This window comes from Ursus americanus, chromosome 32 (assembly GCF_024610735.1).
Source record: "Ursus americanus isolate L20-20 chromosome 32, mUrsAme1.1.p, whole genome shotgun sequence".
NCBI classification, from domain to species: Eukaryota; Metazoa; Chordata; class Mammalia; order Carnivora; family Ursidae; genus Ursus; species Ursus americanus.
Genome location: NC_142158.1, coordinates 30432484 through 30456034, shown reverse-complemented (window position 1 = coordinate 30456034; position 23551 = coordinate 30432484). Strand labels below are relative to the sequence as shown.

The 23551-nt window shown below is 51.6% G+C and overlaps 1 protein-coding gene across 3 annotated transcripts in view; it reads right to left on the bottom strand.

Annotated features, from left to right (window-relative positions):
* Positions 1 to 5148: 5148 nt before the first annotated feature.
* SCUBE3 (signal peptide, CUB domain and EGF like domain containing 3) overlaps positions 5149 to 23551 on the bottom strand; it is a 33442-nt gene continuing 15039 nt past the window's right edge. For 2 of the 3 annotated variants that reach the window (XM_087858157.1, XM_045772019.2), the window contains 20 exons: positions 21190 to 21324; positions 19853 to 19978; positions 19544 to 19660; positions 17394 to 17441; positions 14899 to 15015; positions 13136 to 13258; positions 12543 to 12659; positions 11925 to 12050; positions 11519 to 11635; positions 11277 to 11381; positions 10870 to 10986; positions 10379 to 10537; positions 9890 to 10105; positions 9373 to 9534; positions 9003 to 9170; positions 8331 to 8492; positions 7711 to 7908; positions 7073 to 7225; positions 6869 to 6948; positions 5149 to 5298 (listed from right to left, as the gene is read on the bottom strand). In XM_087858157.1, coding sequence (XP_087714283.1) covers positions 5149 to 5298; positions 6869 to 6948; positions 7073 to 7225; positions 7711 to 7908; positions 8331 to 8492; positions 9003 to 9170; positions 9373 to 9534; positions 9890 to 10105; positions 10379 to 10537; positions 10870 to 10986; positions 11277 to 11381; positions 11519 to 11635; positions 11925 to 12050; positions 12543 to 12659; positions 13136 to 13258; positions 14899 to 15015; positions 17394 to 17441; positions 19544 to 19660; positions 19853 to 19978; positions 21190 to 21324 — 2696 coding nt within the window. The remainder of the gene's footprint in view (positions 5299 to 6868; positions 6949 to 7072; positions 7226 to 7710; positions 7909 to 8330; positions 8493 to 9002; positions 9171 to 9372; positions 9535 to 9889; positions 10106 to 10378; positions 10538 to 10869; positions 10987 to 11276; positions 11382 to 11518; positions 11636 to 11924; positions 12051 to 12542; positions 12660 to 13135; positions 13259 to 14898; positions 15016 to 17393; positions 17442 to 19543; positions 19661 to 19852; positions 19979 to 21189; positions 21325 to 23551) is intronic. The other variant, XM_045772021.2, reaches the window with a different exon arrangement.

The window sequence follows — 23551 nt, the reverse complement described above, 5'->3', positions numbered from 1 at the left end:
TGTTTTAAAGACTGTTTGATATAAGCAGACCCAACTGTACTGGCCCTGGTTATACATTAATCAGGGACATCATCACAAATATCCTAGGAAAAAGGTGGAAGACTTGGTGTTTTGGAATAAAAGAGGAAGAGGTAAGTCAGAGAGGATGGCCCCAAGCTGATGTAGTCATAATAGTCCTGTATTGGTCCTTGGCTTTGCAGTTCTAGAAATGTGATTTTGTCAGTCCACAAAAGTGTTCATGTTTTGTCACACTAAATCAAACTTACAGGAAGTTAATGTATAAAATGGAATGCCAGTGAATTAATTTATACTCATAGCCACCAGGTTTTTCTCTCCTGTTGGGAAATGTATGTGGAGAGATCATTATAATCAGAATCTTACCTGAGGAGTATGGATCTTGAGCATGGCTGTTGTTATCAAGCTATGATAGCCTGATGCACAATGCAGGGCACATAACAGGAGCTCAGTAATTGAGAAACGAATCCACCTATCCTTTATAGATGCTCACAGGGAAGTTTAGGATTCTCGTAGGCCAACCCAACATATTTTTTGATGAGGTAGATTTTGCCTTGTTTATCTTAAATTGCTCTATCATGTGGATATTAAATCCAATAAAATTTCATGTCAGGGAATTACATAATTGTAACAAGTTTTATCTGTCATCTCTGAGCCTAGAAATTGGGACCGTTCATTTGTATGAGACTGGAGATTGCGTTCCTGTGCCCTGTGGTAGTAATGGTTGTAGTGTCTAAATGATATTTCAAAATTCTGTTGGGTGGCCAAGAGTGTACTACATGAAAAGAACAACCTTGGGTGACTCTCAGTGCTGGTATTTTGCTAGAGGGGACATCTTAATTAGGGAGCCTGTGGCCTGGCTAGATTTGGGAAACTGTACTATAGTGAGGAGAAACAATACCCTACATTTCCCCTACTCCCCAGATCCCCCTTAGGGGATAATTCTTGATACTGCCTTTAAAAATAGAGAGACAGCCTTTTCAAATTACAAAATCATTAGGAATAAGATGGATAAATGAAAAAATTTTATAAGTCCTATCTGGAAGCCAGAAGATACTTTGTTTCCTCAAAGGTTTTTCCAGCTCTAGAATAAACTATTGAGACAGAGAAATAGATGCCAGGCCAAGGAATTTCATTTAGTATTTTAATAATAATAATAAAAAAAATACAAAATCCAAACATTTCTTTTTACAAGTTCAGATACATTTTTTCCCCAAGTGCAAAATACTCTATGAACTGCATCATTTACTGTTTATCGTTGGTTGTATAGGAGATGCTTACTATATTGGCAGCAGTGGAAGGCAGATATAAATACAACATCTTGAGATTCTTTTTCTCCATTAAAAAAAAAAAAAGCCTCCCACATGGTAATGATTATTCTCTGAAACTTCAGTTTAACTCACACAGAAGAATAAAGTTTTCAGTTTGTCCAAACTGCTAAAATGTGTTGTCTAGATAAGCTGATAATAGAACTGGGGGTTCTAGTCTCTCTAATCATGTATTTTCTTAAAGGGTTCCTAGTCCAAATAATGGCCCAAGGACAGGGTGTGCTATCTTTGAGACAAGTCGGATTTAAAGATATCCTTGTGTTTTTGCTTCCACTTTTATTGTGCTTTAGAAAGAAGCCAAGCAGGTTAACATTATTTTCTGCTTATGGTCAGTTATACTTTGTCTCCCTCCCTCTAGTTTGAGCCTGTTATATTGAGGTTAAGAAGTAAATAACAAAAGTTTGAATGCTCTATTAATGTTTTCTGACATTTTAAGATAATGACCTGCCAATCCACTAGAGTCCCCCAAACATGCCTATGGAGAACACTTCTCAGATACAAAAAATTTCATTAAGGCCAGAGACCAGGGCCATATTACTTAACTTGCAGCAACAAATCCGAGCCTCCATTACCTCAAACTACCCAATCCTGGGGAAGTCAGAGCAGTCACAGCTCAATGTCTGCCTCTGGGGATTTATAGGCCTAGGGCAGGGGCAGCTCAAGTGCGGGCTCTGGTTGGTTGCTGAGGATTTAAGTGCCTTTCTGATGTGCTTCACTTGGCGCTCAGAGTCCTTGCAGAAATGGCTTCCGATTCCCAGACTCAGATCAGGGCAGGTTTTGTACTAAGATAAATGAAGCCTCACAGTACTGTGGCCCTGTAAACACCCCCCATCCTGCAGAGAGGCCTTGGGACTGGTTCATGAAGGGTTCCCATTTACACCATCTACTTCCTTTCTTACACTGGTCTGACCTGTAAAGGCCTGGAGAGTCCCTGAGTGTTGACTTCTCATTCAGTCCACTTAACCCCTGGTTTGATGCTCCAGGACTGGCTTCCTCCATAGGTTCAGAAGTAGCTTTGCCTGGATTGTTAACCCCCAACTTGGACAACCTAAACTAAACGTGGTGGACATTAGCAGGTCTTTGCCTGCTCACCAAGATCTGTCTTGACATCAATTAAGAATCCTAGTGGTCTGTACTTTCCATACTGTGGAAATCATTTGCAGTTTCCAGAAACCATGGAATAAACTATTGGAGGAAATATGTTTATGTGTATGTAGGGGGTGACAGGAAAGGAGGATAGCAAGAAGCCAGACCCTGAAGACATAAATTTGGAAGTACTCTGCTTAGCTTTCTAAGAGAAATGCAATGGTGGGGAGAGAATCAGAAAGTTATCCTAGCTTCTGGTGGAGAATTAGGATGGTCAGAGTGGATTAAAGCAGTTTTCATGGCATTTCCTAGGAAGTGTGGATACTTCTATTAAATTACCATTTTCTTGTATGGAAGCAGCCATTTTGTATCTTTATAGCAGAGTCCTCTGACTCAGACAAAGGAAGCCAGATACTCTACTGCCAAGGGCCGGGGGTGTTGGCTAATGGAAGTCAAGGGAACTAGCTTTGACCTTGGCTACCTACTGACTAAGGCTATCTTTGGCTGGTGAATGCTACTGATTAGGGAGTGAGGGGATGGTGCAATCTTCTTTATTTAGTGTCAACTCTCCTGGGGGAGCAGTTACCTGGGACAGTCACTTAGAAATGAACCCTAGAAGTTAATTGGTAGCCTTTGACTGAATAGAACTACAGCTTTGGGGGAAGTATAAGGAGCAAATGGAAAATAAACTTAGGCAGCAGTGGGATGAGGGTAGAATGTATGCAGGATGGGGCTTGGGTATGGACTTGATTCTTCCTTTTGAAAAGCAGTAGTGGAGGAAGCTAGGCTTGAAGTCAACTCCCAAAGGGAATGGCAAACAGGTAGGGGTAGGCAGAGTGGCCAAGGTCAGGCAAACTTCATGCCTGGATAACTGTCTTATTCTTGGTTCCCATAGCTTTGTTTCTGGCCTCAGGGCCCTGAGTCAGCCCATCCCCAGGGGGGTTTGTCCCGATCCTCTTCCATGTGTACACCAGGGGAAAACAGGATGAAGGCAGGGAAAAGATGGAGGCTTTCCCTACTTGGGGGTGGAGAATCACTGACCAGTTCCATCGGCCTCTACAATTGTGAGGTCCATGCTGAATCCATGGAGAGGCATAGCGATGGCAGGATCGGTTTAGCAAACACAGGTCCCCCTCCTTCCTGCTCCATCAAGTCCCCAGAATTACTCCTACACATCAGGTGCCTCTGAGCTACAGTTCTGGGTTCCCCCGGCTGAGGGCTCCAGAGATCTGGATGGCCACTGGTGGGGGAGCAGAGACAGATCAGATGCTTCAGCACTCAAGGTTTATGAGATTCAAAACCTTTTTTCTTCCACTTCAAATATACACTCTTCTCTCTTGGGCAGCTATAAATAGGCTTGTTCTAATAGAGGAAAAAGAAACAAAAACAAAAAACAAAACCAGAAAACAAAAACCCCTCCCTCTAGACAACATAGGAAGACTCAAAATGATTGCACTTATTAGATGTGGACAGGGTGGGCAGAAGGCTCGCCAAGTGTGCACACATTCCTCTTGCTGCCCACAGCCTGGGGCCAGAGGTAGGTGGCTCTGGGCTGGCTGCAGAGCAAGGTCCTCTTTGGTGGAGCCCTCAAGCCATCTGGGGCTACAAGGGAAAGACAGCGCTGGGGCAAGGCCCAGGCTGGCTTCTGGTCAGCAGCCATGTTTCTTTAAGGACAACACTTAGCAAGGGGAGTAGGGCTCCCCCAGGGAGCACTCAGGTAGGGGTGAGGAAATGGCTGGGCCAGGAAGACAAGTAAGAAAAGGGATTGGTGTTTGAGGCTGGCTTCCAATTGTTCTGTAGTCTAGTCCTTTAGATGATACATTTTCCCTTTCTTTCTTTCTTTTCTTTCTTTCTTTCCTCTTCTTCTTCTTCTTGTTGTTGTTGTTGTTCTTCTTCTTCTTTTTGGGGGGGGTGATGCTTTAAAACCTGGTTTCTGTCCTGCAGAGCTATAGTCTTTCTGTTGGGGAATGGCAGCAAACATTCAACATGGTAATGCCTGCTGCTTTTCCTCATTCCGCTGGTGTCCACTAGCCCAGTGGTATGGGCCTTTTGTAAGCCCTCATGGATTGGACCCCAAGCAGATATATGGGGGAAGAAGGAGAGGAGCTGTATAGACAAAAAAGCCAGCCGTGTGGGCAGTCCGGGGCTCGAACCACGTGCCCCAAAGACCAATGTTGGCATTAAGCCTGTAAATCAAAGGCTTCTTTGGCAGAACCCTGGGTTGTTAGAATCACCCTGGGGGGCACAGCCAGGGGACATTTTGGCTCCTGACTAGCAAGGCACAACCCAATAATGGCAGAAGCCCTTCTTCCCCCGCCCCATTCCCCACTAGACCCACTTCCTTCATGGGCCTCTAGCACCCTCCAAGCTGATGAGGCCCGGGATGTGAGCTGGTAAAATGGGCAGTGTGGCTGGGAAGGGGAAGGGGACACTGTTCTTTCACCCCACAGGGGTACTAGAGCCAGCACTTAATGGCTTTTCCAGGGAGCATGTAGGAAAAGGGACCACAGTAAAGAGAGAGGGAGAAAGACAGAGAAAGGTAGAGAGAGACAGGAAAGGAAGCTAGAGAGACAGAAAGGAAGAGTGCTTGGTCTATAGTGATTTTTTTTCCTCCAAAAAGAAAGAGAGGAGAGAGTTCCTCATCTGGGGATGGGGGCTGCCGGCTCTGAGGGCCAAGGAGTCTGGGGGCTTTAAAACCTGGGTCTTGGGCTTAGGGGCACTATTTGTAGGGCCTCAGGAAGCTGGAAACTTTGGAGCGGAGTAGCTTGATGAAGGATTTCGGCAGCATCTCCTTGTGCTTCTCTGTGTACTTGAAGTAGTTCTGGGGGTGGGCCAGCACCTCGAAGAAGGCCTTGATGAGCTTCTTGTCCTGCAGAGGTGGCAATGTCAGCCTCAGCGGTGGGGGTGGGAAAGAGGGACACCAGCCTCGACTCAGAACCAGCCCCTCTTGATGTTGACTAGGCATGCCCAGAGGTGAGCTCTGGATTTCCATCCCCACCATCTGTTCCTCTTTTAGAATCCTACAGCTCTGTCCCTGGCAGCTTCCTCCTTCCATTGCTCACTTCCCAGTCCTTGGAGTCATCCTTGACTCCTCTCTCTTGCCCACAACCACAGCAAATCCTGTTGATTTTACCTTCAAAATATATCTGGTGTCTGAGCATTTCCCACAGCCTCCATAGGCCACCATCATCTCTCACTTGGACAACTTGCAGTAGCCTTCTGCCCTGCTTCCCTGCTGCCTGCTTCCACCTACCCTTGTCCCTCTACAGACTGTCCTCCCCCACAGCAGCCAGAGTGACTTTCTCGGTTCTTAATTAGATCATGTCCCTTTTCTATTCAAAACCCTTCTCTGGCTTCTCTTTTCATTCAGTAAAGCCCAGTCCTTTGCATGGTCCATGGGCTGAATGTGATCTGTACCCTGCTCTCTGTCCTCCAGCCCCCCTTGACTTTCTTACTCTGCTGAGCTCCCCTGGCTTTCTCAGGGTTCTCAAACATGCCACACCGCTCCCATGCTTCTCGGCTTGAAGTGCTGTTTTCCTGATCTTCTTATGGGTAGCCCTTTACCTCATTCAGGTCTCTGCTTAAGAGGCCTTTCCTGACCATTCTGTCTGAAAACAGCAAGATGGTTTATGGAGAGCCTACTAGGTGCCAGGCACTGTGCACTGAGACTCAGGTCTTCTGGCTTCCAGCCCCTCACCCCCGCTTTAATCAAAACAGCCCTACTACTTTATGCACTGGAGTTCAGATGCTTTGAAACATGTCCAAAAAGCACTGCTGAAATGATTTTCTTTGTAGTCTGCAAGTTCTAGGACATTTTTGTCATTGTGTCTCTTATTTTGATGATAATATTAGTAATCATAAAGATAAAACTTGTTCTTGCATTGATAATTTATGAAGGATAATACTGTGGCTAGGACTGTAGCTTCCTAAGTAAGATTTTCTCAAACTGGGATCCACAGACCCAGGGGGGGTCTAGTTCATTCGTCAATGTTGGTTAACATTTCTTTTCCTTTAAAATAGGTTGTGCTGAATTAACTCTGAGAAATGCTGTGCTAGATCTGCTCCTTTTCTGTGGAAACTGAGGAGGGAGGCAGGGAAGGGAGGGACTTATGCAGAAGCATCTTTGTGACCTCATTTCCCCCCTATTTCGTGGTGCAAGCGGTAGGGCACATTTCGTCTCATCTTCCTTCCTCTTCCGCCACAGTGTAAGGTAGTGTGAGGGACCCTGAAGTCAGATGGGCTTGGACGCACTGGGCATGTTCTGTAACTCTGTGCCTCAGTTTTCTTATGCATAAAGTGGGAATGATGAAAGTACCTATTTCATAGAGTCTTGTGTATGTCAAGTGGGAATATTCCTGTAAGCCCTCAGCCTACTGCCTTCACATTCTCACATGCTTGTTAAATGCTGGCTGTTCTTGTTGTAGTGCATGTTCACTTGCCTTTAAAATCTCCTGGTGGTTTTCAGATGCATAGAGCCGGCCGTCGCGAACAATGTCTTCTACTAGCTGCTCGTAGTCCTCTGCAAAATCAACCAGGGGGAGCAGTTTAGGAGTGGAAACTCTTCCTTCTCCCCCTGCTCCCTCCTAAGACTCAGGAACCTCACCTTTCTCACCCACCTCCCTGGCATTCCTGCCCTTGCTCACCATCATAGGTAACATAGGGTATCTGGAAGCCACGAGCACTGTTGGCCTCGCTCGTCTTAAAGTTGATCCAGAGCTTCCTGGAGCGGGCCGTGAAGGCAATGGGCCGTTCATAGGTCTGGCAGGTCTCATAGGTGGTAATGGAGGATGGGGAGGCTGGGAAGCAAGCAGCAGGTCAGGAGAACAGCAGGGCAGGCTACTCAAGCCCTCATGCAGGAGGGTCGTGGGGGGAAGGAGTCATGCAGACAGAGGCTCTCCGCTGTGCATGCACCCCCAGCCCGCCCCCCAGCATACACATATCCTCTCCCACCACCCTCTGCTTGCTCCACAACTCCTCTTTGACGTTCGGGCACTCACAGAGTATAAGAAATTTGACATTTAAATGAATGGAACAGCAAAAATGCTAGAACAGGAAAGTGACATATGTAACACTATTGAAGTTCTAATCCCAATGCTGGCTTTCTTAACTCTGCTCTCCTCCAAACAGAGCATTCATTGTTATTTTCCTTTGTTAGCTTCTCTCCTCCCAAGGCCTCCCTTCTCGCTACCCCAGTTCTTCCTGTACCCATCTTCTCTCTGTCTCTCTCCCTCCCAACCAGATTTGAACTGCCCTTCCCTGGCCCAGCTCTGCAGCTACCCACAGTTCTTTCTCATGACGAGGACATCCCCACACTCATCCTCAGATGGCAGGAAGATCTCGGGTACCACGATAAGGATCTTGCGCTTAGGTGGGGGGTTGATGTTCCAGATGCACTCCACGCCAGCTGGGTAGTTGCCTGGGTAGTTGGGGGACTCGATATAGCCAGTGAACTCACCGAGCTCCCCACCACACTGGCGATCTGTATGCAAACCCAGGTGCAAGAAAGACAGCAAGAAAGAGAAGGGAAGTCAGTGGGGAAATGAGTTAGGGATGTTGAAGCATTTTGAAGTGGAAATCAGAAACGTGTAGGCAGCCACGTTCCTGGTTCATCATCTCTTTTCCAAGTTCTGGGTCCACCTTCCTTCCCGCCCTTTTAGTACCTTCTCATCTCACTTCACCTCTCTGGCTCCCCATTACCTGTGTCCAGCGAGATGGTGCCACGGGGCCAGCAACTGGTCTTGGGATTGAGTGGGTTGGGAGAGATGGAGGGTGGGACTTTCCTGCCCACCACTCCCTAGCCTTGCTCCCTGTGGGTTTACTTATCCTACCCCCAGCCTCTTCCCACGGCCATTGTTCCCAGGCCTCTCTACCCCTTTTTCCACCACCTGGCCTGCTACATACTCTTGCACTGGGCCACGCTGGTGGAGCCATCAAAGTCAGTGCTTGTGTTTCCTGGACAGCGGGTGCAGAAGTTTTGACGGAAGTCAGGCTGATAGGAACCCATGGCACAGCGGATACAGCGATGGATGCTGGTGTTGTAGTAGTGACCAGGGGAGCACTGGACTGCAAGCAAGGGGGAAAGGTAGGAGTTAAGATAGGCAAGTGGGAGTTCTGGGGCATCAGATGAGCAGGACACAGGCATCCTGGAGAAGCAAGAGACTGAAGACACCCCCAATTCTTTCCAGAGTCCCAGCCTTTCCTAGTCATGCCAGAATTTAAGCCTAGGAAAAACAAACTTGACAGACTGGTCAGTTACTGGGCCAGTCCTTTTCTTTCAGACACGGAGCATCATGCCAAACCTATAGAAACTCATTTGTAGTATTGAGAGGAATGTGCTACCAGTTCTCCAAAGCAGAGAAGTAAATGGGACTGTTATTTATTAATTTCTAGACTTGGGACCGGTAAGGGTCAGGATGCGTTCTCTGAGCAGGGTGGTATGGTTGGTCAGGCAGCTCGGCCCTTCCCAGTCTGGGGAAGATGGTGGGGCAACATATTTAGGTTTATTTTGAGGACTTAGAGAATTTTTTGGAAGTAGTTCATGTTGGGAAATCCCCAAGTGAGTAGCCCATTCACCTTTGGTGTCACAGTCTTGGAAGGAGATGGCCCCCTCATGTTTGGTGGTGAGGCCCCCACCACATGGGAAGCACAAGGTCCGTCCTCCTTCAGGTTGGTAGGTGCCGCGTGGACATGGCTGGCAGGGCTTGAACCCATCTACAGAGTATTGGCCAGGCGAGCACTGACCTGCAATGAATCAAGGGCCCAACTCTGATGGGGATGGTCCTGGTCACCCCACAGGATTACCCAGTCTCAGGGACAGAGGCACACAAACAGGATGTTGATAAGGAGAGTGGTCGGAGCCTGGGCCTGCCCTTGGGAGGTCCCATGCCCGTGGGCGTCCCAGTGCCCACCCTACCCCATTCTGTATTGTTTGTTCCCCTGGCACCTGCACATGTGGTGACGTTGGTGGCTCCGAGAGGCCCGTGGGCATCACTCCCAGGGCAAAGGTCGCAGGAGAGCTGCCCTTCTCTCTCCTGGAAGGTGCCCGCTGGGCATGGCACACACTGCTCCGTCTGGCCGTGGTAATACGTTCCCTGCGGGCAGCTGACTGAGGGAGAGTCGGCCGCGCTAGCCACCCACCCCCCTATTTCCCACCACCCAGGCCTGGGATTCCCCTTCCCACTCCCCCAGATTCAAGGAGAATCTCTTTGGGAATAGACAGAATCCTGCTTGGGAAGATCAGAGGCCAACGCTTGCTCTGGGAGGGTTGGTGGCCCCTCTGGACACGATACCCCTCTAGATTTCAGCCTGGGACCAGGGAGGGGAGGATGATAGGCAGGAGGGTCTTGGCTGCCTCACAGTTTGAGGTACAACTGAGGCCATAAAGTGTCCTGCTCTGAGTCAGGCCCAGGTTGGGCCTTCCCCACTCCCCTGTTCCCCTTTTCCCCAGCAAGCTCCCTTACCACACTTAGCCCCAGTGCGGTGCTGCCCAGGTCTACAGGCCTCCACCACCTCGGCTCGCTCCCCAGCTCCTGGCCCCGGCTTGTGGGCCAGTTCATAATCAAGGCCTGCCAGGCGCAGCAGGAAGCGGTCCTGGTTGATGGACTTTCTAAGCATCTTCAGGGACCCTTTCAGGCGCCGTTCCATTCGCTGTCGGAGGCAGGGGAGTCCACAGGTAGCTGGTGGTAGATGATGGTATGAATCAGGGAAGGAAGAGAAAGTGGCTCTGAGCAGGAGGGCAGGAGCAAAGCTAGGAGCTGCGAGGGGCATGGTAAGAGGGCAGGAGCAAAGCTAGGAGCTGGGAGGAGCATGGTAAGAGAGACTGACTTGGTGTTAGGCGGGGTCTGCCCTTAGTACTGGCGTTGCCCCTTCCTTTGCTCCTGAGACCCGTGGTTTCCCTACCTCTGACCCCTTGCTTTCCACCCTCCTCCCAACAGTGCCCCCAGTCCCACCTGTGGTTTCTTCGGCTCTGACCTCTGCCTCCAGTTCCAGTGTGAGCCTAGTGACTTCCTTGCCTGGAGGGGTCCGGGCCCGCCGGCCCTTGCCCTTCCGAGAGGAGTCACACTTGAGGTGGATGAAGGTGACCTGGCAGTCAGAGCAGGGGGCACCACCTGGGGGAGAGGTCTTGTCAACCCCAGGGGTGCCCTCTGGGGAGAGAAAGTTCTCTCTCTCAGCTCTCACTGTTCCACCCCAACCCAGACAGACCTAACCAGATCTCTGCAACTATCTCAGTTGGCTTTTAATGTAGGATACCAATTATTTGGTGGGGGGATACCCCAGGACTTCCTTGGGCCCTATGCCTACAAGAGCCTTTTCCCCTGCTCTGTCCAGAGTTCATGACGCCAGTGGGTTTTTGGAGATCTCGCTAATAAGCAGAGGAGCAGAGGGGTGGGAAAGGTGTGGTGGCCAGACAACCCATTGGGGTAGGGGCCCCAGTCCAGACCTTGCCCCAGGGTCCTGCTGGCCTCCTCCATTTTGCCTTTGTTTCGCAGGTGCAGACGGCACTTGGCATCCTTGATCTTGAAGGAGGCCCGCTGTTTAACCGACAGCACTGTAGCCTCTAGAGGGATGGTAGAAGCTCAGCACAGCCTGGGGGCCCCGTGGGGGTGGGAACTGCTGTGGAGGGTATTGAGAAGCTGGGCAATAAGCCAGGGGCTTGGCTGGAGAAGGATTATGAAAGCCAGGGGAATCAGATGTTAGGGGCAGAGGGAGCAAGGCAGAAGGGCTGACGAATAACAGAGCAAGGAAGGGGATCCAGGAAGAAGTAAGGCCAGGAGGATTGATGAAGAGAAATAGGGATTACTAAGCAAGAGAGTAAAGTGGGAACAAGGCCTCTGGGCTGGTGCTCACCATGGCAGTGGTTGGCGTTTGTGCTGTTCCCGGGGTGGCCAGCTCGGGCTGGAGTGGCCCTGGGGCTGGGGGTGCCACAGCTCACCGTGAAGCCATTCTCAGACTCTGAGAGAAGGGGGCTGTCACAGCTCTGACCCGCCCCCCCAACACCTACTGGTTGGAGTAATGCAAGGGAAGCAGAAGAGCTCCCTGCACAGCCAGCCTTTCCTCCCTGCCAGCCTACAGCAACCGCCTCTGTGTACCTGGCGAAAACCGGGCCCGGGAGGGACAGGTCAGGGCACAGGTGTCCTTCTTGCCAGACCGGTTGCAGCTGAGCATGGCTTTCGAGGCACCGGGACTGCTTTGACACTTTACCGGCTCTAGGAAGGGGAGAGAGACCTGAGGAGGAGAGGGCCTTCCTCTCCCACCCTCCTCCACCGTTCACTAATTTGGAAGAAGAGAATTAGCTACCTACAGAACTGTGATTGTAAACAGAGACCGATGAGGGGATTCTTTACCAGAAACTTCAATTTCTAACTCAAATGACTACATTATCCTTCCCTACTACCTCACAGCTTCCTCAGTGTGGAAGGACCCCATTTCCAGGGCCCCAGTTCCCACCCTCCCAAAGTGCAGTGCCAGCTCTGGCCAGCAGAGGGTGCTGCCCACCTGTGCAATCTTTGCCGTTCCAATGCAGCCGGCCCTGGCCCACTGGGCAGGTACATTGGTAGCTGCCAGGAGTGTTGATGCAGCCGAAGCGGCAACCTCCGCGGTTGATGCTACACTCGTCCACATCTGGGGGAAGGAGTAGGGAGACACCACCGATGGTGGGGGCAGAGGAGGAGCCACGGAGTGGGCAGTGAGTGAGGACCTTTTGAGTTCCAGGTACTCCAAGATGACTACTGGCTTGAGAAAAGCTCAAGCCTAGGACTTCTGTCCCTTATCTCTGTCCCCAGTCAAAGAACAACTGACTGAGAAGGGGCCTGGCTGACAAGCTTTTTAAAGCCTTTCACTCCTTCCTACCACTGGGGCTATAATTTGGAAGTTGAGGATGGGAGTCAAGAGGCAGCGATGGGATGGGAGAGAGGAATTATGGAGGCAGAATGCTGTTCCCTGATCTCGTCTCCTAGTTGTCTTAATTTCTCCCAGGTCATCACAATGGACGCAGACATGGCACATGTACCTGGGGAATGCCCATAGCCACAAGCCAACTCAGGAACTTGTTCAATGTCAGGGTGTGGAGGTGAAAGGGGCTACGTGGTGGAGGGTCTGAATTTGCTGGCTTACCCCCACAGTGGGTGACACCATACAGCAAGTAGCCATGATGGCAGAGGCACTGGAAACTTCCTGGTGTGTTGACACATATGTGGTCACACGTTCGATCAAAAGAACACTCGTCTATATCTGGAAGAACAGGGATACAAGCCACTGAATCTGTCTTGAGGCATTTGACCCTGGGACCCCTTGCTCAGATGAAGGACCCACATGAGGGCCCTTGGCCCTCCCTCATGGCCCAGCCCTAGGATCAGTGATTTAGCAGTGCCCACCCATGCCCTGTGCCCCCTCCACTTGTAGTCTATAGAGTTGGGCATTGTGAGATCTGGTGCCCATGGAGCAGGGTCAGCATATGTGGTTAGGCAGGTCAGATCCTGCCAAGGATTTGAAACGGGGAGAAATCCATCCCTTCTCCTTGCCTAGAGCAAGGTAGAGCTGTCTGTCAAGAAGAGGGGGTACGTTTGCTAATTTCAGCATGACACTGCCTATGAAGACTCTTCACAGTGTCCACTGACTTTCTCAGACTCTGGCCCTCTGGCCCCCTTGAAGCTGTCCTACCCCTAGAACCTCTCCCCAGGCTTTCCCCTTGGCCCACGTCTGCTCACCCTGGCAGTTCCTCTCATTGATGAGAAGCTTATAGCCCTTCTTGCAGCTGCATTCAAAGCTGCCCACTGTGTTGCGACAAATGTGGTCACAGCCCCCATTGTTCAAGCGGCACTCGTCTATGTCTGGGGAAGAGGACAAAGTAGAGAGAATCAAAGGTGATACTAAAGCCCGTGGACAATAAATAAGGAGATAACCTCCTTCCCTTCCTCACAGAGACAGAGAAAATCAAGCAGAGCCCTGGGCCTGCCGTTCTGACTCCTCTCTCACTCTCTAGTCTCTGTTTCTTCCGTGTTTGTAGGATCTGTGGCCATTAGGAACGCCTTTCCTGGGACTGAGCCCTCTTAGAAAGGGACAGATGGGAAGCAGGGAATTGCCTGGAGTAGGAAGTAGGTAGGCATTTGAACTGGGGGGCTATTTTCTGCCCCTCATTCTGTGGTGATGGCCCTTCCCCCAAAGGCTGGTGGATAAGGTTTATCCCTTACTGACCCCCACCCCTGCCTAGCCTAAGAGCCCTAGGCGATTGTGTGGGGGTTGGCACAGAGAGGAGGAGATTCAAGGGGCAGCCCCTCAGAGAGGAGGAGCTAGGAGAGAGCCAGGCACCAGGACCTCCAGGAGAGCCAGTGAGGCTGGGTAGCTGCTGGGGGAGGGGTGGGGGCCAGGCAGGGGGCTGGACTGGGAGAGGTCTGGAGAGGCTCAGGCCTGAGGCGGCTTTCAGCACTAGGAAGGGAAGGGGGGCCCGTGAGCAGCTTCCTTCCTGAGGTCAAGTTCCCCAAGCTGGTGGCAGACAGGACCCAGGCTACTCACCCCTACTTGGGGGAGGGGGCAGAGAGGGCAGTCTTCCACTTCACTCTTAGCATACCTGTCAACAGTCCTTCCCAGCAGGAAACCTTTCAACTCTGGCTGTCTGACCTGCTGCCCCAGCCCTCCCTGTCTCCCCATCCTCTCTGCCAGCTGTTGGGCCAAAAGACACAAAGAAGGAACCCAGTCCTCTTTCCAGTCCTTCTTGTGACCAGGGGACACAGATCTGATGAATCATTATTTTCAGTATGGCTACCGTCCCTTTTTCCTCCCCCACTTCACCTTTCTCCCAGACCTGGCTTATTAAAAGGAAAGGAAATAGGACGGACAATCTGGGAAATTATACCATAATAATAGTTAACACAAGACGCTTACCATTTGTCAGGTACTGTTCTAAGTACTTTATGTTTAATTTATATACAACTGATTTAGTCCTTACGACAAGCACCATTATTGTAGTGGAACTGAGGCACAGACACTCAGTAACTTGCCCAGGATTGCAGAGCTGGGATCTGAACCCAGGTAGCCAGGCTCCAGCATCAGCGCTCCCAACTGCCACCTTCTTCTCCCTCTGACCATTGTAGCCTTTCCACTTGGAAAGGTCTGGGGAATGTGGGTTAAGAAGGTTATGGAACACATCTGTGACCTTGTACACACACAGTCAGGGCTCAAATATCCTAGACCCGGGGACAAATGAGAATGGCATGTTCATTAAGCAAGAGGGTTAGGGACCCGCAGGGGGATAGGAATGAGAGTAAGGAAAACAATGTAGGGTTGGGGCAGGAGGCACTGCCGCTTGAACTGAGGTGGGAAAAGCGGACAAGAGACAAGCGCTAGCCATGCCCTCAGTTCTTTCTAGTCAGGACAGCCTCCAGGGGTCGAGGAGCTCCCATAATAGGTACTGTATCTCTGGTCCCAACCTCAGCCCCTTACCCTGATGCTCCTGTCCTCTGAGAGTCCTTACCTTTGCAGGTCTTCCTGTCTGGCTGCAGCATGAAGCCCACAGGGCAGCTGCAGTGGACGCCCGTGGCTGCATCATGGCACTTACTGTCACAGCCCCCGTTGTTGACAGCACAGGTCTCTGTTTAGGAGGGAGGTGGGGGATGGTAATTGGGTTACTGGCTTGGAGGAGTCACAAACTCGAGGGGAGGAGAGTGCAGAGGCAGGGGAGGGAAGGCCTCAGCTGCCTCCCTGTGCTTTTGAAGGAGCATTCAGTGGAGGCTCCCAGCCCCCTTCCTCCCATCAGTCCCAGCCCCCATCCCCTCACGAGTGCAGCCAAGCAGTCCACTTCCCTGCCCCCTACTTGATTGAAACAAGGTGGACAGCAGTGAGGCAGGTACAAGCCAGAGCTGTCAGGCAGGAATGTGCTGAGGGGGTGGAGGAGGTGGAACGGGGAGGGCGCAGGGAGGGATGGGAGCTAAGGAAGGGTGGTTCTCAGCCGCCAGGGAATAAGAAGGGACAGACAGGAGTCTCTTCCTTTTTCCACCAACTATCTCTATGGTGTTGATAGTCTTGGGAAGAGTGAGCCTAGTGATCCCTAAGACAGCGGAGGGATGGCCACCAATTCATCTCTCCCTTCCTCCTTGCTCAGCTGTCTTAAAAAAAGATCCCGGTTCCAGGCCTGACTGCCCGTCCTCAGAGGAGAGGCACATCCTTGGTCATTTCCCAGCCCCTTCCTGGCTACCTCCAACTCCTCCCAAGCCTCTTTTTTAGTTCCAGGTGGAGATAAGTTGGCTGTTCTGTTGTTGTTTTCCTTTCCTAATGGGGAGAGACTGTCTAGGTAGGAGAGGGGGGCAAAAGGAGAAGAAGAATCCAGAGGATGAGGCAGGGTATAAGAAGGTAGATGAGAGCCAGAGAACCTCAAAGCTAAGTAAGTCTCTTCGGTTGTCCCCTCTTGACTGGTAAGTTCTCTCTTTGCTGAGAGGGTCACAATAGGGAGAGTATGGATGGTCACTCTCCCTATTTTCTGAATTCAGAGCAGGACATAAACAAGCTTAAACTGCAGCTCAGGAGAGTCAGGTAAGCCCAGGGGCAAACCATCAGTTCAAATAGCGCAAGGCCCTGACCTAGGGACTCTGGAGGAGGCGCGGGCCATCCTCTGGGGGGCCTAGAGTTCTCCCATCGGAGAGACAAAATCCCAAGCCCTCTCCTAGGGAAGAAAGGAGAGTGGTTCTCTGAATCAAGGGAACTAAAAGAGGAAAGCAGCAGAGAATACTATCATCTTGAATCTTTGACTCCTAAAACCCAACCCCAACCCTTGTCAACAAGGAGACCACCAAGGCAAGGGTTCTTTCTAGAAGAAGCCCAACTTTGCCTGTGGGTCCCCAGTCATGCCCTGGTTGCTCAAATGCCCAGGTTTGGGAGTAACCAAAGTGGGATCTCCTATGTGCCACTCCCACCCTAGTCTCCTGTGGTTCCCCGAGACCATGGGAAGAACCTGGGAGGGAACCTTGATTTCAGACTCCAAGCCTCGTCATTCCCCCCAAGAGTGCTCTTAGCATAAGAAGAGGGCCCCCAAGCCCTGGAGCAGGGAGAGAGGAACAGAGATCCTGCGCCAAGACAAGGTAGGTTCAGAGGGATCCAGGGTGGGGAGCAGCGGAGCTGGCACAACGTCCATCCAGGTCAGACCAGGAAGCCGGGCATAGCTGCCCTTCCCTGTAGGGCAGCATTCGCCAGGCCAGGGTTGGGCCGGCAGGATGGCATAGCCTCAACCCTTTGCTCTTCGGGTTGCAGTATTAGACCACAGTTTAATCTGTGCTTGCTCTGCTCCAGGCACTTAGATGCTCTGCACACACTGTCTCCGTTTTCTGAGCAACCCTTAAGGGAGAACTCTGTCTCCCTGTCTACAGAAGAGTAAACTGAGGATCAGAGAAGAAAGTAGCTTGCTGGAGGTCATACAGTTAGAAAGTGGCAGAGGCAGGATTCAAACTCAGGTCTGTCTAAATTCAGATGTCATGCTGGTACCCATAATGGTGGGACAGAATGGCGAGTGATGCTGTGAGCTAGTGTGGGTAAGAACCCAAGGACATGGCCCCAAGGAGGGGATGGCCTCGAACTCTATCCCACCCCTATCTCAGCCACCTAATGGGCACAACGGGCGAGCTGGAGCTGCTGGGTCTTTTGCTGTGTAGAAGGCAGAGAGAGGGAGGGGGCAGATGGTTGGGAAGGGGTGAGGTGTTAGAAGGTGGGAGAGGGAGAAGGTGGCAGGAAGGAGCAGGAGAGGAGGAGAGGGAGAGGAACAAAGACAAAACCAACATGAAGGCTTCTGGGCCAGCTCTTGGGGACTCAGGTGTCCTGTCACCCACTGGGCCCAGTACCCAGGCTGCAGGGGAGCCCTGCTCGTAGGCTGGAGTCCAGTCAGGCTGGGCCCAGTGGGCATGCAGTTAGTGGGAGCCCCAGCAGGTTAGCCCTTCCCCTAGCAAGCCAGTGAGAGCAAGCGGAGAGAGCAGACATATTTACCATTAGAAACGGCCTGAGGGGGGACGTGCTGCTCTAGCCGCCTTTCCCCTGTTTAACATTGTAAAAAAGCTGTTTAGATGCTGGGCAGCAGCCACTGTGGCCCACTGGGCCCCAGCCCCCTCCCCGCCCTCCTCCACCCCTGTAGCCCCAAACCACTAGCCCCAAGTGATGAGCCCTGAGACTCCTACACTTAGCTCCCCAGCCTTGTTCTGCCTGGCATCCTCAAAGAATCCAGGCTCCCACCAGGTAACTGATGGAAAACAGAGTACCAGAGAGGGGCCATCATGGGGATGGCATCCAAAGGCAGAGCTGGGATGCAATCTCAAATCTTACAAGCTGCCAAATCCCAAAGGGTGCCGACCCTTTTGGCTAAACTATACTGCCCTTTCCGTCTCCCCGCTAAATTTGAATGTCCTGGCGGCCCTGAACATTGATGTTTCCTCCTACCAGGGCTGGGGAGAAAAATGAAATTAGGGCAAGGCAAACTAAGTTCTATTGGAGAAAAGGAAGAGGAACTTGGGAAAAATACAACCGTGAACCCTTAGAGCTGCCTCATTTGCTCTCTTCTGCCTCGCTTGGCCATGGTCCAGAAGACAGAATGGGTCTTGCATTAGAGAAGAGCTCAAGCTTACTAGGAGTATTTTCAAAAGCAGCCATGCCCAGGACTATTTGAACAGAAGGCAACCAGAGAGGGACCTGGCTCCACATTCATGGGTCCGAGCTCTGTCCTGATACATGCAGCTTTTCTTTGGGGACCGCATGCAGTTTCTTTTAGGGGATTTTGGGGATGTGTGAGTGTGTCCAGGGGATGGTAGGAGGTTTAGGAAGCAGAAGAATTTGACTTATGAGGAAAAAAAAATGAAAGGAGCTGGAACAAACCAGCTAGGAGAAGGCAACATGAAGACCTAAAAATGTCCCAGCGTCTTTGAAGGGTTAGTTCAGAGGGAAACGTGTAGCAGGAGAGAGTTTAATTAAAGAAGTTTAGAACCGTGTGTGTGTGAGTCACTGGGGCAGGTACTTGGAGGACACCTTTAAGAGCATCATTTGCTCCCCTGTTCTTGTGTCTGGGGGTTAGGGCAATGCTGTCTGCAGAGACAGGCGGGGTCTCTAGAGAGAGATGGGAAGAGTCTGGTTCTTAAGCCGAATGTCATGTCTCTGACAATACACAGAGCGACTGTGTTCACGCTTCCTCGTCCTCCGCATGTTGTAGCCCATGAGATGACCGGCATCCATAAACAGCCGTGCCCACAGAGCAAGCTTGCCCCTGCCTGGCTCCAGACACGGCCTTTCTCCCTGCCCAAACCCTTCCCTTTCATTTCCCACTTCTCCAGGGGGACAGCTTGTCCCATCGTCTTTCTCAGCACTCTGTGAGCACGTAGTAATTGGCCTTCACAAAAGTCCTAAAGACAGAAGGGGTGAGGAATTAAACTTCAGGAATCATGGAATCAAACCCATCTATGGTACCTGAAGGTATGTGAGGTAAGGCCTAGGAATTCAGGAAAAGGGATCCAGGTGTTAAGAAGGCCCCAACCAGGGCGAGAGGGATGGAAGGCCGGAGCTGGTGGGGCAGTGAAGGGCTGCAGGCAGAAGTGTGGAGGAGAGAGGAGGGGATGAGGGCTAGGGGGAGGGGAGTGGGCAGGGGTACACAGGACGGAGAGGAAGAAGAAACCTGGAGTCAGGAAACGCCATTTGTCAGTTCAGGGCTGGTTGTTCCAGGAGAGAGCGCTGTGTCCCACCCTCAGTTCCAGAGCGGGGACGATGGGCTATGACAGCTCCCTTCTTACCACACTAGTCCACCAGGGCCTTGGGTCAGGCTTCGTCAGCTCCATGGCCCCAGCTCTCCTCCCCCTCTCAAGCACAGCCTTGGTCAACAAGCATCTCTGCTAATTATTCCCAGTTTGGCAACACTTTATCCTGGGTAAAGAGGATGGTGAGGGCCCCTGGGGGGCAGAGCAGGAGAACTAATGGGCGGGGGAGAAGAGGGTGAGCCCTGCAAGCTCTCAGGTTGTCCCTCACTAGACCTGGCCTTGTCATCTGGCTCTTCAGTACACTCACCAGTCATTCTGCACCCAGCACCCTCCCCTGGTTCCCTAGGCCCCCACCCCCACCCCTCCATCCCAGCTGGACTCGAGTTCATGGGCCTCACCCACCGATGCATGTCTTTCCGTCGGTATGGAGCACAAACTTGACATGGCAGCCGCACCGGGGACCCTGCTCTGTGTCATCGCACGTGTGCTGGCAGCCACCATTACCGTAGTTGCACGTCACTGTGCAGAGAGGGCGGGAGGCCTGTCAGCCTGCTGCTCCTTGGGCACCAGCATTTTCCACAGCACGGAGACTGGCCCTCTGCTCTAGTTGCCTCTCCCACGCTCCCTTTTCCTCCCACGTCTTGCCGCCCAGTCCCCATGCACTTCCTCTTTGTGTCTCCTTCTCCCCCATTGCCATCCTTGTTATCTCACGTTTACAGTCCCGTTGGTTCTTGGTGAGCTCGAAGCCAGGGCGGCATTCACAGGCAATACCCCCTTTGGGTGTCTCCCGGCAAATGTGAGCACAGCCGTGGTTCTTGTTCATGCAATTCATTCCTTCTAAAAGGGAAGAGGAGGGAGGTGAGTGCTCCATATCCCTGGATGCCTAGAGGAAGAGAAACTAGTGGGACAGTGGGGCCTAGGAGATTCAGAGAATCCACTGAGGCTGCAACACAGGCAGGAGAGGACTCCCCCTCGCCAGCCCCCATCCCGCCTGGAGCTGGGTGCTAATGAGTGGGGCTCAGAGCCATTCTGAGTGATTTATAGGTATTGATACCCAGCCCCCCAAAACCCTGCACGAGCACCCTCTCCTTCAGACAACCAAAAAGTAGTGTCTAATAATTATCCAGCACTGTGCTAGGTACTGGTGGATTTAGGAAGGACCCAGAAAACATAAAAAACAAAAAACACACATCTCTTGGGGTGCTTGGCTGGCTCAGTCGGTAGAGCACGTAACTCTTGATTTTGGGGTTGTGAATCTGAGCCCCACGTTGGGTGTGGAGATTACTTAAAAATAAAATCTTTAAAACAAACAAACAAGCATTATCTCTTTCCTCAAAGAGCTTACCGTCGAACCAGGAAGAAGATAATAATAATGTGAGTGGGAGGTAATTGGTACTGATAATTACTATAAGATTTTTTTAAAGTAAACTCTACGCCCTGTGTGGGGCCCCAGCTCACACCCCGAGATCAAGAGTCGCATGCTCTACCAACTGAGCCAGCTGAGTGCCCCTCATTACTATAAGATTTTACTCAACAAATATTTATTAAGCTCCCACTACACGCAGAGCAGTATATTAGGTTCTGGAGATACAAAGATGAATTAGACATAGTCCCTGCCCTCAGGGATGTCACAGTTTTGGGGTGGGGGTAGGAGACAGAGTCACAGAAACAGACAATACCCCACTCTTCCTGCCTCACCCTCCTATCCAATGCAAGCAATAAAGAATGGGTAGGCCCTCAGATAACAGCAGCTTAGAGCTCAGCCGTCCACAATTAGGCACGACATCCACCTTGGATCTGGACACAGAGGACGCCCCATAGTAACCTCAATCCCACACTGATCCCAACCCCAAATGAATTCCCCCAGATTTTCCTCCGACACGGTGTCTGCCCATGGAACCCTTAGGATGTGACTGGGTTGAGGGACAAGAGAGGAAGGAGCCAGTGGAGTTGAGGGTGAGACCTAGGGGGTATTGAGGGAAAACTCCCCCGCAGGTGGAGAGAAGCCTGGGAGTGCAGGGCTGGGCCCTCCCCGGTTATGGGCTGACCTTCTGGCCGCTGGATGCAGGTGTGCTGGTTGTCGCTGAGGAAGAAGCCCTCCCGGCAGTGGCATTCATAGCTGCCCATCATGTTGACGCAGCTCTGCTGACAGCCACCATTGCCCTCGGCACACTCGTCCACATCTGTGTAGGATGGGTGGTTGGTGAGGCCATGGGGTGCAGGCCAGGGTCCGGAGTGTGCCCTGAGACTTCAGCACACCCTCCCCACCCCAATGCAGCACCCAGTCTTAGGCCAGAAAGTTCTCACTCACTCATCACTAATGTTCCACTGCTCTTGAAGAGGCCACCCTAAGAGGGCAGAGCTGGGGAGCTAAGCCAGTGGAGAGAGGACAGTTGAACCTGCCTCTCTCAGGTGAAGACTTGCCTCCCTTTCCCTCACTTGTTGGAATTGGGTGTGAGAGCAGAGGAAATCAGGAAAGGAGCCAGGGCAAGAGGAAGAGAGAGGATGATAAGGATGGAGATTGGTCAGAGAGAGGAGCTGGGGCAGTGGTTGCAGCCAAGGAATGAGAGAACTTGGAACTGGCTCCAAGTGCAGGGAGAGCTGTGGTCATGGTGCTAAGTCTGCGGGGCAACGTGGGTAAAGGCAGCAAGCCTCAACTCCTTGCAGGGCAGGGACCATTTCTGTGGACAGGCCACGGCCCCATCCTTCCTCCCCTCCCCCCAGGCCTGGGCTTGCTGCCACAGTCCCTAGCCTTTCTCCTATTTTGGTTTAACAAAACAGTCTGGTAGCTTGGCGGGGAGGGGTGGGCGGAGAGCTGCCAGGCCACACCCTAATTACCACCCCAAATCGCCGCCCCCCAGGTCCCAGAGCCAAGCTCATTCTGGGGCTCCCGCTTCAATGCCTTGACTCCATCTCTGTCCTACCTGCTGCCCTCCCAAGTCCCAAGCCCTTCTAGGTTTTTCTTGGCCAAGCAGGCTTCCGGGAGATTGGTCTCCAAACAGAGCAGCTGGAAATTGAGCTCCTGAGGCCCTCATCTGCCCCTCTTTTCCCATCTTGTCTGCTGAGCCCTGAAACCCTGTTCTTTCCCCCTTCTATCCAAGGGCAGAGGGGCACGGATCCAACAGGCTCCTGCCTGAGAGAGGTACCTGTTGTTAAAGTCAAGGAGGTATACTCTCCTTTGACTTATTCCTGTCCCTTCCCCCTCTCTCACTACAGCCCTGACTTCTCCCCATCCTTGTCTTCCCACTGTTGCCCCATCCTACAGTCCATCCTTCTATTTGCTCCCTTCTAGTGCAACCTTGTGACTTTGCTGCTCTTTAGCCAAGTTTCTGCCTCCAATTCTCAGTGGGGAAACTGAGGCCCAGGGCATGGATGACTTAGGGTTCCCCTAAAAGCCAAAGGTAGAGTTGAGACTTTGAACCCCAACCCTAAGGGTAGGGTTAGGTAGACCTTGCTCCCTCTGACCCTTTCCATACCTACTCATTCTCTTACCCTCTGGTTGGTTCTCCCCAAGAGAACAAGACTTGGTGAGAATCAGGGGCTTAGAAAGGTCAAAGGCAACCAAAGAACTCAGAAGCAGATGTTTCCCGTCCTGCAGGAAACTAACTGTCCTGGTCAAAGTGTCATCGCTTCTCTTTCTGAAGGAGTCCCCAAAGAGGCCCTCATGGGTGACTGGGCAGAAGAGAAGTGAGGTCCTTCCCTGGTAGAAGAGGTGGCTATGGCTGGGGGGAAGGGCCCAGCAGGGTTCAGGCTGTAGAGGCCCAGGTGGGGAGTAGAAACCTATAAGCCTGGTCCAAAGATGGGATGTGACTGGGTCTAGAGGCAGCTCTGTAGGAGGCTCTCCTACACCAATGGAACCTCAGAGAATTCATCAGTTTGGTCAGGTGGGGAAGGAGCCTAGCTGCTTTTCTGGGCATCATTCCTCTTCTCTTCCTTTCCTGGTCTTCTAGTCTTCCAGTCTTCTACTTTTGTTTTGACACCAGAGAGGAAGAATTTGGAGAAGGACCCCTGGCTTCACATTTCAAATCCTTTTCTGCTATGGGGTTCAGTGTTTCTACTTGGGGAAGAATCTGACATGGCCCCAGTAATTTTCCAAAATGATAAGAGATCAAAGTTGAGTGGAATTCCCTAGAGATTCTCCTATCTCTGGCCTAGTTCCTGGGTCAAAGATCAGGTCAGATTGAGGCCTAAGAAGAGAGGAGAGGGAGAGCCTGGAGATTGTAGGACAAGCTGGAAGAAAACCAGTCTTTAAGGGTTAGAGGCTCCCCAGGACCCAGGGGAGCAGCAACATCATCATCATCATCAAACATTCCTCCCATTTATTGAATTGTGGAGCAAATCACCTTCCCACCATGCTCTGCTCCCTATGGCTACACCCACTATTGTCATCTTCTGGCTCTTGCCCTGGGG